General features: G+C 37.2%; 1 protein-coding gene across 1 annotated transcript in view; it reads right to left on the reverse strand.

Moving 5' to 3' along the window:
• The window catches only part of PCLO (piccolo presynaptic cytomatrix protein), a 355223-nt gene that overhangs the window by 180900 nt on the left and 155357 nt on the right, over positions 1-18966 (reverse strand). The window contains exons 4-7 of the mRNA XM_061989223.1: positions 18030-18506; positions 17214-17879; positions 5290-10351; positions 2902-4913 (exon numbers count right to left, since the gene is read on the reverse strand). Coding sequence (XP_061845207.1) covers positions 2902-4913; positions 5290-10351; positions 17214-17879; positions 18030-18506 — 8217 coding nt within the window. The remainder of the gene's footprint in view (positions 1-2901; positions 4914-5289; positions 10352-17213; positions 17880-18029; positions 18507-18966) is intronic.

Below are 18966 nucleotides of genomic sequence, written 5' to 3' on the forward strand. Positions count from 1 at the left end.
TCTTTCCCAAGCTGAGTAGCCTGGTCTGTTTTGTCCTGGACCATAAGTGGCAATTGAGCCCTCTCTGCCTTTTGGCAATTCTCAGATCTTTGGTACTTGAGGCTAATCATGGTCTTTTGTTCCCTGATGGGCCTAAACCATGACACATCCACACAAAAATTATTCATACACACATTAAATTTCCCTGTGGTAGTGAATGACCTATCTTTCATTTCCACTTTATTATTGTATGTTCAGCTCTAGTAAATTCTCCTTTACAGAGTGAGCTGCTCCACAAGTTTTTCTGCACCGAACTTCATTGCTTCGAAAGATATAACCTGTCCCTTCTACCTTTCCCTTTTTATAATTAGGCGATTAGGAGCTTTCCATCCAGGAGGCACAAAAGGGGTACACAGATAATTAATAGACGAGGACTTCAGCTGTTGTGGGCATTGTAAAAACAAAGAATGAATAAACAGTCCCAGTGCTAAAAAAATTTTAAAGTTGGGGAAACATCTTACTTTCACACTCACTAGAGTAATCCAAAAGAAATCATGTATTTGAACTTAAGTATAACAAGGACATGTTGCTATAACAACACAGTTCCATGCTTGAAAAAACATTCAATAGGGTTTACACTTTGTCAGCAGTGACACTGTGTATATGTCAACCTTTAGGAACAACTTTTCCGTGTCACAAAAGGCACAAAAGAACAAATCACAGTCTACTCTTTTCTTTGCTTCCAAGATGTTAACAGCCCTCGGCTGGTACAAACACAGACATGATGAAGAAAATACAAGACTCATGGAAACTAGATCATTTAGATATTATCCTGCAGATTTGTCCTTCAGAGCATATCTGGACTTAATAATTGAGAACTGAAACTGATAAAGCAACTGAAAAAGTAGTTTAAACCCATATTTCCTGATGCTCAAGAGGTAATTTCTGTAAGTGGAACTCTAATTTTATTTTTTTGGGTGGTCACATATCTTTTCTCCTCCTTTAAATGTCATGTACTGGATCCCAGTCTAAGCTAACTGAATCTTGGATAGTTAATTAACAAAACTCTGTCAGAAAAGGTGGTAAAACAGACTTGATACTTAACATCATGGTCATGGGAGGCTTACAGAGCAGCTTCCTCACCATGTATCACATGCCACAGTGCAGCCCACTTTACAGCCATGGAAGTTTTTCAGTTTCCTTGCACCTGTCTACTCGCACCCCATGTTCCATAAAAACATTCACCTTATTTATTTAGACTGTAAGAACTTCGTGATATAGCCTATTTGCTGCTCGATGGCTGCACGCTAAGAAGAACATAGCTTATCACTGTGCTTAAGACAAAATGTAAATAAACATGTGGATAAAAAATAAACAACGATTTACAAGTCTTTGTTTCTATGTCACATTAATGAATATTTTATGTGTTGAAACTACTGTTATGGTCTTTAAACAATTAGTTCTTCATAGAATTTATCATCCATCCTACAAAATATATAATTCATATCAAATATATATCTATGAATAATTTCTCCTCGGTAACAGTTTTACTTACTGACAGTTATATTACAATATTAAACCTGCTTTCCAATATCTAGCAGAATCCAATACTTTCTAACTCACGAGTAATGTTCTTCAAGATGCTGCTCCAAAACCTCTGCATGAAACTTTATTGCTTATACTAGCTTTCACCACTGTGCCAATCCTGCATTGAAGAACAATGTTGATATGAAGTGCCAATGCCATAAGCACAGTTTTCCCTTCAAACATCCAAGTACTGTTTTACAAGTAGTAAAACAGCATAGGAAGTATTTAATATCTGGACAAATATATGAAGCTGTAGAAACTACTTAGAGTGGGACTCTTGGAGCGCATAGCCAGATAATTCTGCCTTTGAAAGCCACCACAAATTATCAAACATAGAGAAAAAACTCTCTTTATTCCATCCAGCCTGTACTAATAACTTCCGTATTCACAGATAACTGAACATAAAAGATAACATTTGCTCAAGAACTTGAATGGGAACTCTTCCAGAGCTTTGAGAAACAAGACATTGACCCTACAGCTGACAAAGAGAGTGGACTTGGACAAAAGACAGCCAAGAACATGTTAAATCACAAAGGTATTTTTTTTAGCCAAGACTTCCTCCTCTTATTCATAAATAACAGATTGATTTCCAAATCAGAATCCTTACTACTCAAGGAAAAGAAGTACTGAAGAAATGAAAATTTTTAATCCTGGTGATGTCAGCCTTATTCAAAACTGCCTCCTCTGACCCCATAAGAAACAGCCCTTAATATTTGCATAACTTCTTGACAATCCTCCTTATCCAAAACAAACAAACAAATGAAACAAACAGATTTGTGATATGAGACCTTTCAAACTGGGAGAGAGAAAAGATGTACACATTTGGACACAAGATTACATACAGAATCACAAGTGGCAAAAAAACATCATGAAGGTCAAAAAAACCCAGCTAACTAAGGTAATTATGAATTGAGTGTTAACTGCCTCTCAGAAGGCACATGGAGTAATTTCAAGGTAAATGCACTGCAAACTGTGCCACAAGAGTTGGGAATTATATGATTAGAAAAACGGTGCTTTTCTTTTTCTAAAGAATTGGTAGTGACCACTACATTGACAATTAATTGCCATGTAAAACATAAAGTGCCATTCCAAGTTCTGAACTAGAATTTGTTATGTTTTTTTTTCCTGCATTTTAACATGACTGTAATATGGACTTCTTTATTTCAGGCAAAGTAATGAAGTAAATAACCTTTGCTTTAAACAGCAGTCACTCCTTGGGACTTTTCAGCAAGATGTGCATACACAGATATTGCAAATGAGTGTGTGAGCCCTCATGCTGTACTGATAACTGTAGAACTGTATTAAAAAAAAAAAAAAAAAGAAAATACTTCTTACCATGAAACCCTCAGTGTACTGAAACTGAGTTCTGGAACTGTCTTCTGCTGTGGGACTCAGGGGCTTAGGATCAGACATAGAGCGTTGCATCATCTTTGCCTTGGGGCTTGATGGAGGAACCTTGGCAATGTCAGCATGCAGCATCTTCTGAGGGCTGATGTCATCAGTGATGGGTTTTTCATAGGGTACAAATGCTGACTCTATAACTTTGCTTGGTGAAACAGGTGAAATGGGTGAATAGAGAACTTTGGGAGACTTGGGAGGGGAAGGGACTACCTGTAATGTGGAGTCTGGACGAAGGTGAGATGAATATCCTATCTCTAATGGTGTTGGGCGTTTTTTATCTTTCTGAGGAGATGAAGCTGACAGATACTGGGGACTCTGAGTATCTGACTCTGTCTCTGTTTGACATCCCAAACTTTCTCCTTTATATGTTTTTTCTGGAGCTGAAATGTGCTTTATGATTTCAACCTTAGCATCCAATCGGGCCCTGATTGAAGGTGTTCTTATTGTTCCTACAGGTTCTGTTTGTACTGAAATCTCTGCCACTGTCTGAACTGCAATACTAGATACTTTGGAGAACTGTTTAGATTTGTCTCCCTCAGTGGTACTCTCACTGTATTTCCCTACACGAGGCTTCCTTCTGGATCTGCTAGAAAGATCCCATTCATCCTGATCTTCATCATCTGTCTGAACACTCGTATCAACACTCTTCTTAGCTCTCCGTCTCCTGTTTGTGTAACCTCTGTCTGCTCCATCTTCATCATCAGTTTGCACTCCACTGTCTACTATTTTTTTGAAGCACCGGGGCTCTTCTTCCAGGGTCTCCTCAAGTTCCTCATATGGACCACGTAATTTTGGCATAGAACTTCTCTTTTTCAATTGTTTCTCCTCTCTAACATCAATATCCTTAAGAGACATTTCTGAAACGGAGCTTAGGATACCAGACCTAGGTATGTATTGGGTAATGCCATCAGACTGAACTGTATACCATGTTTGGCTTTGTGGAATTTCAATACCCAGCACTCCTGAAGCTGTAGTGGTTGCATCATCAGTAGGCCAGAACTGGCCATTCTCTGTGGCTGCATACTGTCCTTCCAAAAGAGTTTGCTCTGTTGTTGTTTGTGGTGAGCCAGTTCCTGAAGGATCATAACCATATTGATATATTTGACGAATCTTTTGCTCCTCTAATTGTTGATGCAGCTGTTGTTGAAGTTGTTGGAACTGTTCAAGCTGCAACTGCTGCTGGGCTAATGTCTCTTGCCTCATCATAAACTGAGCTTGTCGTTCCTCCTCTTGCTGAAATAAGAGATGATGTTTCATGGATTGCAGCTCCTCAAGCTTTTTTTGCACCATAAACTTCTCTTGTTCCCTAAACCTTTGAATTTCCTGACGTTCCCATTCCAGCTCTTCTGCAAAGCGCTGCTGCTTAATTTTTTCAAGCTCAAGAAGTTCACGCTCCAAATCCAACTGCTGCTGTTTGCCTTCTTCAGGAGCAATGAGAAGGGCAACTTCATCTTCAATTACATCTGGGTAGACCTCAGATGCTGTAGTTAAAGCAGGTATCAAGTTAGTTGGCTCAGTGGTAATAGTTTCCACAGTAAGAGGTGGTAACCCTGTCTCCATGTCAATGGCAGTAATTGCACTATCTTTTTCAGCTGCCACTGTTGTCAAGAAACTGTATGATCTTGGGAGTGGTTGATTCTGTTGCAAAGTTGATAAAGAGGGCACAGAATCAATTGTTTGGAGAGTAGGTAAATCTCTGACACTTGTACTGAAAATAGAACCAGGTTGTGTAGTGATGGCAAATGTGGATGGGATTGGAGTCGCTACTGAAGAATAAACCACACCATTGGATGATCTTAAAACACTTCCAACACCAAACTGGGAACCCAGAGATGGTACCATTCTTGCTTGGGAATACTGCGATGTACTGAGCCCGATTCCAGAAATCACCTGCCGAGTCTCTGGATAAGGACCAGTAGTCTTGCTTGAGTAATCCATAACCTCACCTGAAATTACAGGGCAAAGTTACAGTCCAGTCCCACAAAAGAATGCAGCTTTGTGGATTCTGAAAGTCATCCCATCTTGACGAATTAAATGGGAAGGGGAAACTGCATGCAAATCTTCAGGTTAATGATCTACTTTAGATGTGAAGGAAACAGCATTTCTGAACATGCAGGCACATGCAGGCACCTCTGTGCAAAACACATACGCAAAATGAAGAAATGAAAAACACGTGTAATCCAGAATAATTTGTCACTGTCCAAAAGAAAACGAAACAACAGAAGGAGTGGAAAAAATAATTAAAAAATAGTCATCCTGAAATGAGATGAGGAACATCAAAATTATATTTCAAAGAAAGATCTGCTGCTGTGTCATACTGACCTGTAGTAACTCTTCCAGGAGTAAGATCTACCGCTGCATCAGTTGCCCCAACTCGATAATCAAAACTATTCTTGCTTTTGTATGCAAACAGTCCAGCTTCCGATAAATTTGTGTCAGACATAGATGGTTTCATACCTCCCACTCCTCGGTAGCCATATGACCCTGCACGATCATACTGATAATGGTCATCTCTGTAACCAAAGCGATCTTCAGGAAGTGTAGTTGGTGGCTGCTGTGCTGTACAGCTCCTGCCAAATGGCAATTTATAAACCATATCACAGCAGACAGCTCTTCTCCCTGCTGTCAGATCCACAGGCTTTTCATCATCTTCTATCACTGTTGTTATGATACCTGAAGTTGTTTCATCCATTGTTACAACTGTTCTGTGGGATTTTGTAGTGCTAAGGTCAACTGCTCCACTCTCCATCGGCTCCTGGGAAGTGGAGAGATCAGTCCAACCATTTGTAACACCAACAGGTGGCACAGTAACAGGTTTTGTAGTGGCCCATGTCACTGCATGTGTTGGAGTACCTAGGGATAAATTTATTGGCACTTCATCTCTACCTGCAGAGAATGCCTGGCTGCCTGTTACTCTGTGAGCAGGCTCAAAGTGTTTTGATGTTGTCAGCTGAAGTGGTGTTGTCATTGCGTGTCCCAGATCCACAAGGCTGTCTGTACTGGCAGGGTAGCTTACAGTGGTGGTGCTGGTCGCTACAGTGACTGTCTCAGTGACTACAGACAGAGAAGGATCAGCCACACAGGCCGTGCTAAGATTTACGATAGCTGGCTGGACCGTACTTACTGGCCGCCCTCGTGTATCACTTGCTGGCATTTGCCTTCTCACGTCCATGGAAACAGCAGACAGATCCATACAGCTGTCTTTCATGTCAATATCCATCTTAGTTAAAGTGCGAAGATCTATGACATCACCCAAAGGATGGAATCTTCCATTCTCTCTATACCTGGGCTGATCTACTACATGTAGTGGTTCTGGAGGAATAGTAATAGCAACACTACCTAAACCAAAACTAGGCACCGGGCCCTTAACAACAGACACCGTGGTCTTGGTTACCTCTGTTGTTACTACTTCTGATTTTGAACTAGGTATTTTTTCAAAAGTTGATTGTGTTGTGGCAGGAATAGCTTGTAAAGCACCTGAAACATACATACTCTGATCTGCCATACTTTGAATCTCCATAGTTTTCATGGATGGAGTAAAAATTGATTGCATAGGCTGGGGAATCTGTTCTTTAGAATGTGGTTCTAAAGGCCAACTGGTAACAGCCTGACTAGTTATAGCTTCTGTTGGAGTTCCAGGCTCAGATGGTAAAGTGATGACAACATAGGTTTCCTGTGAGGGTTTTGTCAGCCTTGGTGAAGATTTGTTAGAGTGTGGAGACAAAGGGGAAGTGGGAGATGCTATTTTGTACTCAGCTGCGGGGACCAAATTCAGAGTCATACTTGAAGTCAATGACAAACCTATCGGTTTGGGCTGTGCTTCTGCTGGCTTATGAACAGCTATTGGGAGCGGAGGAACTGCTGGTTTAGGAGCAATTGGAGGTTTAGTTACTTCAGTGGGCCTGTGACTGAAAACAAGTCCTGCTGGAATGGACGATGGTTTGGGTGGTACAGGAGGTGGTGTTGGGGTGTATGTTTTTGTGATAGGTACCACATGATTCTTTAATACAGCTGTTGACTCTACTGTTGGAACACTTGTGACTGGAGGTATCACTGTGGGAGCTGTTGCTGTAGGAGTCTTAGTTTGTGACTTCTTTTTGGGATAAATGGCTGGCTTGGGTAAAATAGGTGGAGGTAGTGGTGGTGGAGGAGGTGGTGGAGGTGGAGGAGGTGGGGGTGGAGAAGGTTGTGCAGGAGAATCCAAAGAAGAGCTTCTAAAAAGCGAGAAAACTTTGGATGTTACAGAAGGAGCTGAGGAAGGCACAGAGACCATGCTGGTCTTACTTACAATACTGATAGTAGGTACAGAAGATGTTTCTGATGCAGGCTCTGTAACTGGTACTGATGCTAAGCATACAGGAGGTTGCTCAGATGTAGCACTAGTCAAATTAATCCTTGTCATACCAGCTCCTAGTTCTCTGTGTGAATCGTCGTGATGAATTTTGACAATGCCAGCCCCTACTGTACTTTTCATTTTTCTAGTTGCTTCCTTTTCTGCTTTGGAGGTATCAAAGGTATCAGTTGCATACTGTTTGAGTTTTGTAACTGTAGTTGCCACTACTGAAGGTGCAGTTTCAGGCAAACAAACTGCAGCTTGATCCACACTTTCCATAACCGATGCTATAGATGGCTCTTTAGTAACTCCAGCAATAGATTCATAAGGCATGCTCACTTCAGAGTACTCTTTTGTACTTGTTAAGGGAACTTGGGTTATTACGTTGACACCCTCAGAATCTGCTAATTTACTTACAGTATCTGCTGTATCTACATAACCTGTGATTGCACTATCCATAGGTGATGAACTATCTGTGGTACAAACAGAAGATGTAGATGATGTTAAGGAAGCTGTATCAGAAGGTAAAACTGATGCAGCACCTTCTGTTGTCTCGGAGTATGTCAACATTGATGTTTCATGAGAAATGATTTCTTGAATTTCTCTGGCATAATCTGTTAAGTACTCATCTTCAATTTCCTCTGCTGTGAAATGCTGAGTTATTTTAACATCTGGAATAGAAAGTGTTGTGCTACTGACAGGTGATACATCTGAGATTGCTGAAGTAGTGCTTGATGTTAAAGATGTACTATCTACTGTTTCTCCAGCACTAGATACCTTTGTATCAGATGTGGGAACAAAACTTGAAGTTGGTTGTGTTGGACTGGACCCAGGGGTTAGCTGCATTCTCTGTCTTTTCATAAGCTCTTCATAAGCAGCTTCTGCATCTAACAACTGCTTTTCCTCAGTGGTAGAAGTTACTGTGCTGTCTAATACAACTATTTCATGACTTTCTGGGATAATGTAAGAACTAGAAACAATATCTTCTTGAGGCACAATAGTATGTAAAGTCTCAACGCTATAGTAGTCTTTCTGTAAATCAGTAATTTTCTGTGGTTCTTCATAGATCTGTTCTGAAGCTCTTATTTTTTTCTCTTTTCCTCTCTGTTGTAGATATGCATTGCTCTCATCTTGTCTCACTACAAGATTAGTATCAATAGTTCCATTGTAAGTATCCTCTACTAAAGATTCATAAATATAATCCTCTATTAGCATTCCACCATATAAAGATTCTTTCTCAAATATTTCATCTTTTTCATTTGCAATTTGAAATGGCTTGGACTTATGTGTCTTATGCATCATCTCCTCATATACCTCTTCAGCACTTTTCAATGTTTTTTGACCATTTTCTTCTTTTGGGAGTCGAATTGTTTGTTCATCTGTTGGCGAGTATAGAGAGACAGCAGTAGGCAATTTGTAAACTTTTTGTACTTCTATTATTTTTTCTGGGCTGATTTCAAATCCTTCAGGATCTGACTCAATACTAGGCGAATACTCAGAACAGGAAGATCTGTGCAGCTCCTCCATTTCTGCTGCCTGTCGCAATTCTTCTGTTGGAGATGCATCTTCAATGGGAGAAAGATTACTCGGTGGAGTCTTTGGACGTTCCCTTCTTCTCTGAGCTCTTAGTTCATCCTTGTCCTTTTTAGATTTTTTGCTAGAACTTTTTCTTTGTTGCTGTTCTAATTCACGCTGTTTCTCTTGTTCCTTCAGCAACTCTTCTTCTTCCCGTAGTTCTTCTTCTTCTGAAGAATCTTCAATAGTTGGAAGAAGAGGACCATGTGTCCGATGCCTTGCTTTGCGCTGTTGTTTGCTTTCCCCTCCCAGTTTTTTGTGACTAGGACTGCTGTCACTGTCTTCATCAAGTGATGACACTGAAGTAGGAGATGTACCTGGTGTGAAACTAGAAGCATGTAAACTAGAAGACCCTTCTCCTCTAGATCTGTCTTCTGGTGAGTCTGTAAGACTCTCCATCTCTAGCTCAGGCTCTTCATCAAAATATAAAATACCTTTCTGTTGTTCAGATGTTTCAGAATATTTGTTTGTTATTGCACTATTTAATTCTATTGTTTTGAAACGCCGAAGGCCTCCTCCTCCAGTTACTGCCAGTTCTTCACTGTCTTGACTTTTAGTTTCCCTGTATTTTGGCTCTGGACTTTCATCAAAATTCTCATCATCATCATCGTGCCATGAATGTCTTCTTCCTGCATCCTCATCATATCCTGCACTACTTTTCCGTGCCATTCTTCTATGTTTACTAGCTGTTCCTTTGGTTTTGCTTTTTACTTCTTCTTTCTTTTGGCTCTCAGTTACACTGATCTCTTTGAGTTGATTTCGAATGAACTCATCATCTTCAGAACCTGAGGCATCTTCATCAGCACTCATCTCTATAATCTGTTTTCTAATGAAGTCTTCTTCATCACCTGATCCCTGACTGTCATCTCGTTTGTACTCATCACTGCTTGAAGAGCCAACACTAGTTCTTCGTTTTCTCCTTGGAACAGGTGAATTTTCACTCTCGCTGCTGTCTTCCACAGAATCATAACGTTGTCTTCTTGACGATATGCCATCTCCTTCATCTTCTTCCTTGTAGTCTCTCTGAGAGGAAGCACTTCCTTTGCCATCTTCTACAATTGTTCTTTCACCTTCTTGAATAGCTTCTAAGTCTTCCTCCTCTGAACTGTAAGACTCTGGAGTGACTGGCAAAGGCTTTGTTTTATGTTGATCTTTTGTCTGTTCACCGTATATTTCATGAAGCTCTTTGCTTTTTGTGGATTTTTCATCAGAAAGTGTACTTGCCTGAGCTTCCAAAATAGACAGTACAGTGCTTTCCAATTTAGCTAGGTCTGAGGGGCTTGGTGGACTTTCTTGTGAAATAACGTCTTTTTTACTAGATTCTCTGACTAAATCCTTTTCATCACTGGGGATATGACTTGGAATTTCACCAAGTGAGCTTGATATCCCATCAGAAGAATACCCGGTGTCACTCAAACCTTGTGGACTTTTCTGTTGCTGAGAGCTCGATGTATCTGATTTGTCATCCTCTTTTTCCTAAAAAGATAAATACATATGTGTGTGTACATACTTATACATAAATTCTTAACGTCTCCAGGCAATTAAATACTTTTTTTTTTCTAAAGGATGAGTTAATGCCTCAGATGAAAAATTATGACACCAAGAAGAATTATATAAAACCATAAAAGACTAAACACTAATTGTGTTATTCAAAGTTATGAAAATAATATAAAAGTTTCTCAAATGTTGAGTTTTCACATTGAATCTAACTATGCTTTGCATGGCTGTCCACACTGGCAAACAACTCTAGCAGCTGTAAAATGGTTTTTTATTTTCTATCTAAACAGATGTCATATTTCATTGTTTTTAGAACATCAACTAATGATAATGTAACATTTGTTCACATATGCATAGGACAAATTGTTTGGGTTAGTTTGAATTAAGATTGTAATTACCTGTGTTTCAAAACTGCCTACAAAGTACCAGATACAGAGTAATATAGCTTGCCAAATGTCAGCCTTCAGTACTTCTGTGCTCTGCTCCTTTGCCCATATAATAACACGTCAACGTTCAAAATTTGGAGCTATGGTTTTACTTTGTTGATTTAAGTGTCAACACTGTTAGATGCAACAGAATGGATGGAGTGCTGAAGTGTGATTTGACCCAGTTTGGAATGTCCCCATGTCTGTAGTTTGGCATTGTGCCAACACTTTTTGAGTACCTCATAAAAAAGAAGTTTCTCGGTAAATTTGTAATGCAGAGGTAAGTCTTGGTAGGGAAGTGTAAATGCAAGGAAACATGTTGGTCACCTATTGATAGAAGGAAGTAAGGAAATAAGCAAGGCAGGCATACCCGGCTGTGCATCAAAACCAATGCTTTCCTTCTCGTCCCTTATTAAACAACCTTAGCCATTCTCCTAACTTCTGATTGACTCTACACCCTTCTGAATGACATACCATTTATCTCCTTTGTTTTGGATAACAAAAATACCACGAATATCCTACAGCAAGTACTTCCATACCGATTTCCTTCCTGCTTCCCTCCGCTGCCAAGTGCTTTGTACCTCACCATCTGGCTAACAAAACAGCTCACTCTCCAAACAACAGGTTATCTTAACTTTCAGCTGACAATCTTATGAAGTGTTTCTTCATCTCCACTAGCAGGTGAGAACAAACATTCCAAAGTCTCCTGATGTTCACATCATTATATGATCTTCATATCTGTTATGGCCCTCAATAATACAAGTAGGTTGCATTTATCACCTTTGCTAATCTAAGTTGATGATTTCTGAAGTACAGTAAACCACTTATTTAAAGCTTAAATTTAAGAAACTCCCTGGTAATACATTGAGTTTAAAAAAAAAAAAAAAGACTGTGGAATATTATGAAATTATTGATAATGGTTAATTATCATTTAAAGGTACATTTACACTAGTACTACGTGTCCACCAGTTACAGAGATTTTCAAATGTTAATTCAAATTGAAGTAATATTTAATGCCAAAATATCATAATAAAATATTTGTTATTGTCAATTATTTCCTTTTTAAAAATCAATCAGGTTTTTTTCATTATTTAATTTACATTTAGAGTACCAGAGAGTAGAGTCTTGCCAAGAGACATATCACTGTGTACATAATCCTACATGAAACCACTAATATTAATTTTACAGTAATCTACTAATTAATATTTTATTAAATAATATGTATTTTACAGGAGTGATTTACCATATGCTTTGCAAAATCAGATACCACCTTGAATATAAACTACATTTGTCCTCACCAATATTGTACCTAATATGATAAAACGAAATATCTAGTATCAGAGCAAAATCAATTGTAATTAAAAATCAAATATGAAATGAAATTTTTCTAAGGATGAGTCTGATGATAAAGCTATGATTAATATATAAATATGGACAAAACTATAGTATGCCAAACAACTTTGGGAAGTCATTGCCACTTAAATACTTAACACTTAACACTTATTATTCTGAAAAAATGTTCTCTTGGATATTCTTTATAAAAAGTCAGCAATAAAACATTTTAAATGTTTAGGGTTTATATGTAATATTTACTGGTTTTGTTCCCTTTATCAAAGAAGAAAATGTTTAAGGGAAATTTATTGATCTATGTTTCTTTTAAAATACAGATTTTATGAAAAAACACAGGATTTTTTTATCTGGAAATATTATGTGTCTCATTAAAATTTTACCTATGACATTTGATTGTTTTTTCTTGTATTTCCATACTTTAACTAAAAACATGGGAATCAATTTAGATGAGCTACTAGAAAACTCAAACACTGTTCAAGATCAGAAGGTCTCCAAGGAGTTGATGGGCAAATTTCATTCATCTAGTGAAAGTGAATCAGATCTTGATTCTCCACAGGGAGATGAAGTGATACAGTGACTTGTAAAATAGCAACAGAAGGCAACAACTGAACAGTAAAGCTCAGAAATTGGTAGACGGTAAGTGGTTATGGAACAACTTTAGTCATTCTCCTTGATGGTGCCACTAATTTTGAGTCCAATATGTAGCATCTATACAGAAGAGTTGGCAATCAATATTGCTATTGCCTCCCATTTTGTTGAACCTTGGTGTATGCCATAACATCACTGCTATGAATAATAGGAAACTGAATATGGGAAAGACTTATTTGTAGAGTAAAGAGAAGAGGAAGATCCAAAATAACAAGAGACTTCTTTTATCATTAGAAAAACAATGTGTTGAGAAAATCCAACTTTCTTTCTGAGGCTATCACAATATTTTCTATCGGTTTTTTTATTATGTATCGCTGTCTCCCCAGTGAAACTTATAAAAATTTTTTCTTGCACATCATATTTTGAGATCACAGGCATGTAACCTGCAATAAGTAATATTTGGTCATTTTACTTTTTTTCTTTTTTTCTTGCAGCCTGAGAAATAGGATATTGTCATTAGCTGGTAATTTATTTTCTACAGGTCTGGCCATCATATACATAGAGAACGTACCATTGTCAAACTTGTAAACATTTCATAAACATAAGATTTTTAGTTGAATAACAAAATATTGAAGAAACAATGCTGCTAAGGTTCATATAGGCTGGATAAGACTGTTTAAAAGCAATGTAAGTAACTTAGTAATGGTGAAAATAATCTAATGTGGAAGTATTTGTGCTATTCTAGTGGCATCTCTACGGTATCAATACATAATACAACTATCCCGTATTAGACGTTTTTGCTTTATAAGTATTATTTAGTTTAACACTTCTTCACTTCTAATATTCTTATTTCAAATTATAAAACTTAGTGCATTAGAAAGTCCCATTGGTCATCAAATTCAGTCAGAACTCTATTAAAAGAAAACTATGATTAAAAAAAAGGCTTGTGAGTTTTTTAAAACTATAGCTAGCGAGATTCCATTCTGTTGCATTGAATAGAAATCTCACTTTGCAAAGGAATTCATGATTTTTAAAAGGTCGTTCTGTTTATAGAAGAAATAAAGATATTTTTATTTCTTAAAAAAGTTTCAGAGAGCAAATAAGAGATTTCACTTGTCTAAACGGCTTTATCTGTATTTGAATTTTATATTACTAAAATGAAACTTTTTATTTGTGTCCAGAAAAACTGCTTGGATATAAACCTTTTTGTTCTTATTCATGCTCTCTAGTCTCTGTTTTGTCATTAGTGTCATATGTTACAATAATGATGCCAATATACAACATATTAATGTATAGCAGGTTACTCACCCTAAGTACATCATCACTCCTCAGTAAACATAAGAAGATAGTAATATGGGCACTGAAATAAATAGCTGATGTTTTGTAAATATATGTACAATTTACAACATGGTAATGTGTTGATGTAGATACGCTGAACTACTTATATGATGATTTTTGAGTTCCAAGATGATTAATTTGTAGTAACAAACTGTATGTTACAATCATCCAGATTCCTAGGCACCTTTGTTGCAATAGCTGACTAGTATTGCACATGTGAATAGTCAATATTACAAGATGATTTCTCTGGAAAAGAACATGGAAATCAATAGCAAAATCAGTTTATTCTTCAAAATTGTTTTGAAGAGATTATAGTTTAAGATACTAAGTGAAAAAAAATGTTTTGAAGAAAAAAAAAAAGGCTTAAATCATACATGAGACCCAAATATTTAAAAACATTTCAATTTAAGTCAGTTTTGATTTAAAGGATGTCAGATCTCAAAGTACAATTAACACATGGGATTTTCCAAGGAGCATTCTACTGATTGAACTTTTGCCTCTCCCTGTCGTTAGGGATTTGTTAGGGTGGTTTTTTAATCTTTTTTTTTTTTTTTTAAGTGAAAAATGAGGTTAGCAATATTTATTTATCTATATAAAATATTTATTAGTAAGTACAAGAGTTACTAATTGTCATTTGTGCAAATTTAGATATATTAATGCATCAGTAGTTTGTCAAGTGTAGAGAGACTCATTTTCCTTTGCATCTGTATTTAAAAATACACCTACCTGAAATCTTCCTACAATTCTGTCATAAAATACATGTGAAATATATTCTTCATTGTCTAGATATTATTCTTTACTCACTTTAGTATTGTCTAGATGCCGTCATTGTACTCACTGAAATGGAATCAATATGTGGTATCTAAATTGTTATTTCCTTATCCACTTCTGTCACATGCTCCCTTGGCAAGAAATGTTGTGCAGGACAGAGAACATTAAAACAATTCAACAAATAATAAATTGGAAAAATTAGACCTATTTTTATAAAGTACAAGCAAGGTGAGGCATCAGATTTAATTTTAATGCTGAACAATCTGATCTACTTATTTTTCTTGGTTTTTTAATTTTAGGATTTTTCTGAGGAGTAAAAAAGTGGAGAAAAAACGAAAAAAAGGTTTTTTGGGTAAAAGTGGCTATTCCTTTTTCATTCATTTAATTCTGGATTGTATTTCAGAGGGTTCTAATTCTAAAAAATATCTACAAGTAGACATGTACTGCTTTATTATTTTTTTAATTTTATGAAACCTGCCTTACAATTTTTAGCTAAGTGTGCCTCAATACCTCCTAACAAATGCAAAATAAATCCCTATTTATGGTATTAAAAAAATCCTGGTTTTGGTTAGAGGGCAGTGGTGGGAAGTAAAATGTAAGTAAACAGGAATGCATGTGTGTGCCACATTAGAAATCACTAATTAATCTACAATTAAATCTATTACTATCAGGGATGGAAATCCAATATCTTAAATTTATCAAAAGTATAATATGCTTTCACATAAAAATGTGACTGAGACTAGCATGTGATGAAAATTTTCTGTTAGAAACGTTCTTTAAAAAAAAGAAAACCCAACAAATTTTTAACAAGAGTAACAAAATTTTAAGTCTACTTCTTAGGTTTTCTGGCATGAATTTAAAAAAATTCCCAGAAGTGGCATTTTGTTAACAAAATCAAGCTTACTCGAAAAATTCTCAGTAGTGTCTTATCTTTGATACAACATAATGAAATAGAAGCATAGAATGGTAAGGTTGGAAGGGACCTTTAGAGATCATCTGGTCCGACCCCCCCCACAGAAGCAGGTCAACCTAGATCAGGTCGCACAGGAACATGTCCAGGTGGGTCTTGAAAACCTCCAGCGAAGGAGACTCCACAAGCCCTCTGGGCAGCCTGTGCCAGGGCTCCCTCATCCTCACAGTGAAATAGTTTTTTCTTATATTTAAGTGGAACTTTTTGTGTTCCAGTTTCATCCCATTATCCCTTGTCCTGTCACTAGCTACAATAGAAAAAAGGGATGCCCCAACCTCCTGACACCCACCATTTAAATACTTGTAAATATTGATGAGATTCAATAATTACAAATAGCTAAACAGCGGATGTCTGGAGGTTGGGGCATCCCTTTTTTACAAATATAATATAAATATATATAATATAAATAGGTACAGGATCTTCTTAGATCTCCTTTTTGTTTCTTCCAGAAGGGAGGAATTCTAGCTGTGTTACTCTAAGTGTAATTCAGAAAATACCTCAGTACAACCAGGGAACACCATACCTCTCGGAGGCATCAAGAGGAGGAAACAAAACATGTGATAGGCGATATATTTCAGACAGTAAACTTGGTTTACATAAACTTTAGTATTTTCCACAGCGTAACTTCTTAATAAGAATATTTTTCTTTCCAAATATCTTGGTTATCAGAAGGAAAAAAAAAATCAACAAAAAACTCTCTTAACCTTTTTGACAGGGATTATTTGAAAAGTTTAAACAGTTTTCCTAAACCTATACTTTCATAACACAGTAATCAGTACTTAGTTTGCACTGCTGATATTAAAAAAATCACCATTTTTCACTTCTTAACAAGTTGTGTACAGTACTGACTTGTTGGTGACCTCACATCCAGTAAATGCATTTATTAAAGAAATGTGGGCCTCTGATTTGAGAGCCGACCAAGAACCCTACCTAAAAGTACCAGTCCACATGACGTAATCAAATCCAATACTAAAAAGATGTTCAAGCATCGCAAAATTGTCCCCAAATGTTTATTACATTTCGGTGTTGCAAAACCCTGTACACTTTGCAATCACAGATAATTACTTTCTGGGATTAAGAGCTGTGAAAATACTCCAATTTGACCAATTAAAGTCCAAAGTTAGAGAGTCTAAAGAAATAGGTAAATCAATCAGAACGACAGGAAAAATGACTTAACTCCTTGAGAATGAAAAGTATGCAAGAAGTATTGAAAAGTCGCATGTAGAGCATGGGACTAACTGGTGAAATCGTCAACAGGAGTAATTGATTTTATCATTTAGAATCATACAGCACAGAGAATAATAATAAAGAATAGGAAGACAATAAGCAGAGAGTCTGTCAGGATCAAATTTTAACTATAGTAAAGGACAAGAGGGGTAGGAAGGAGAAAGCCACTTACTATTTTTTCTTTCACTGCTTCCACATGGTCAGAGCCTGGCAAAGATGCCATTTGAACAGGAGTTTCTTCTTCCTGAGCTTTTTCAGCCTTCAAAACCACTTGTGAAATCCCAGTTGTCAAACTCTCTTTCTTAACATCCTCCTGTTTCTCAGCTTGCAGTCCCTTATAAGTTGTTTCAACTTCTGCTTTCTGTTCAGCAACTTGGTCTTTAGTCTCAGCTGCAATTTGTTCTTTTTGGTCCTCTGGTTGTGGCATGCTTTTGTCTGGAAGCACAGGTTTTTTATCTCCTTCCAGTGTGCTTAGGGGTTTCTTTCGGTCTGAACTTAATGTTGCAGGAATTTTATCTGCTGAAAGTGTCTTTGAGAGTTTCCCTTGCTGAAGTTTTGTTTCTTCTTTTTGTGCTTCCTGTTGCATTTTCTCCACTGATGAAGTTTTCATGACTTTTTCATGAAGTTTTGCATCTTCTTTCTGAATTCCATGTTGGATTTTATCAACTGAAATTGCCTTTGGCAATTTCACCTCCTGAAGTTTTGCATCTTTCTGAGCTGCAGGTTGGATTTTATCAGCTGACAGTGCCTTTGCCATTTTCATTTGTTGGAGTTTTGGGTCTTCTTTCTGAATTCCATGCAAAATTTTATCAGCTGAGGGTATCTTTGCCAATTTTGCCTCTTGAGATTTTAAATCTTCCTTCTGAAGTCCATGCAAAATTTTATCAGCTGAGGATGTTTTTGCCAGTTTTGCCTCTTGAAATTTTGCATCTTCCTTCTGAACTCCATGCAAAATTTTATCAGCTGAAGATGTTTTTGCCAGTTTTGCCTCTTGAAATTTGGCATCCTCCTTCTGAATTCCATGCAAAATTTTATCAGATGAGGCTGTCTTTGTCAATTTTGTTTGCTGAAGTCTTGGGTCTTCCTTCTGAGAAACACGTTGGATTTTATCAGCTGAGGGTGTCTTGACAAGTTTTCCTTGCTTAGGTTTTGCATCTTCTTTTTGAGTTCCTTGTTGGATTTTGTCAGCTGACAATGTTTTTTCCAGTCTTCCCTGCTGAAGTTTTGGAACTTCCTTCTGAACAGCTGGTTCTTCTTTAGGTTTTGCTGCTGCTGGAGTAGGTGGTGTGGAAGTCTTCTGAGGGGAATGTGAGACAGCAGGTACAGGCTGTTTTTGAGGAGCAGCAGGTGGTTTGGATACGGGTTGTGAAGGGCCGGTTTTCGGAAGTGGCACCTTGCCCATATCCCCAAGTTGTCCTGACATTGCCCTTTGGGTCTGGCAGTTCAAGCACAGCCATTCCTGTACCTATGATATAACAAAAAATATCAAGTTACTTTTTGAAAACTTGACAGTAAAATCATATAGTGTTTTCAGGTGATACAGTGGAATAATTCTAATCTGAATACTATGCATAGTATGAAATTATTTTCTTTGTTTGTTGCTCTTGCAGAAAGATAGGTAACACCCTTCTAACAGAAATGAAGCATGTCAAGTTCCAGAAAGAGAAGTGGAACAAATACAAAAATACACTGTGAAAAATAACAGAAACTACATTATTCCAAAGTATTGTTAGATATTTATGTACAAAGTTTGCTTACTCATTTCTGATATCTATTGTTTTTTAAAGTCTCCATAATCTATCAACACACCCCTCTAATTTTGTACATCTGAATAAATGGGGACTGACCGGGACTTATGGCTCTTTGTGCTTCTCTTCAGAAGTTACCTTCCTCTCTTGAATTTGTGTATATGTATCAATATATAG

Source organism: Colius striatus, chromosome 1 (genome assembly GCF_028858725.1).
Source record: "Colius striatus isolate bColStr4 chromosome 1, bColStr4.1.hap1, whole genome shotgun sequence".
NCBI classification, from domain to species: Eukaryota; Metazoa; Chordata; class Aves; order Coliiformes; family Coliidae; genus Colius; species Colius striatus.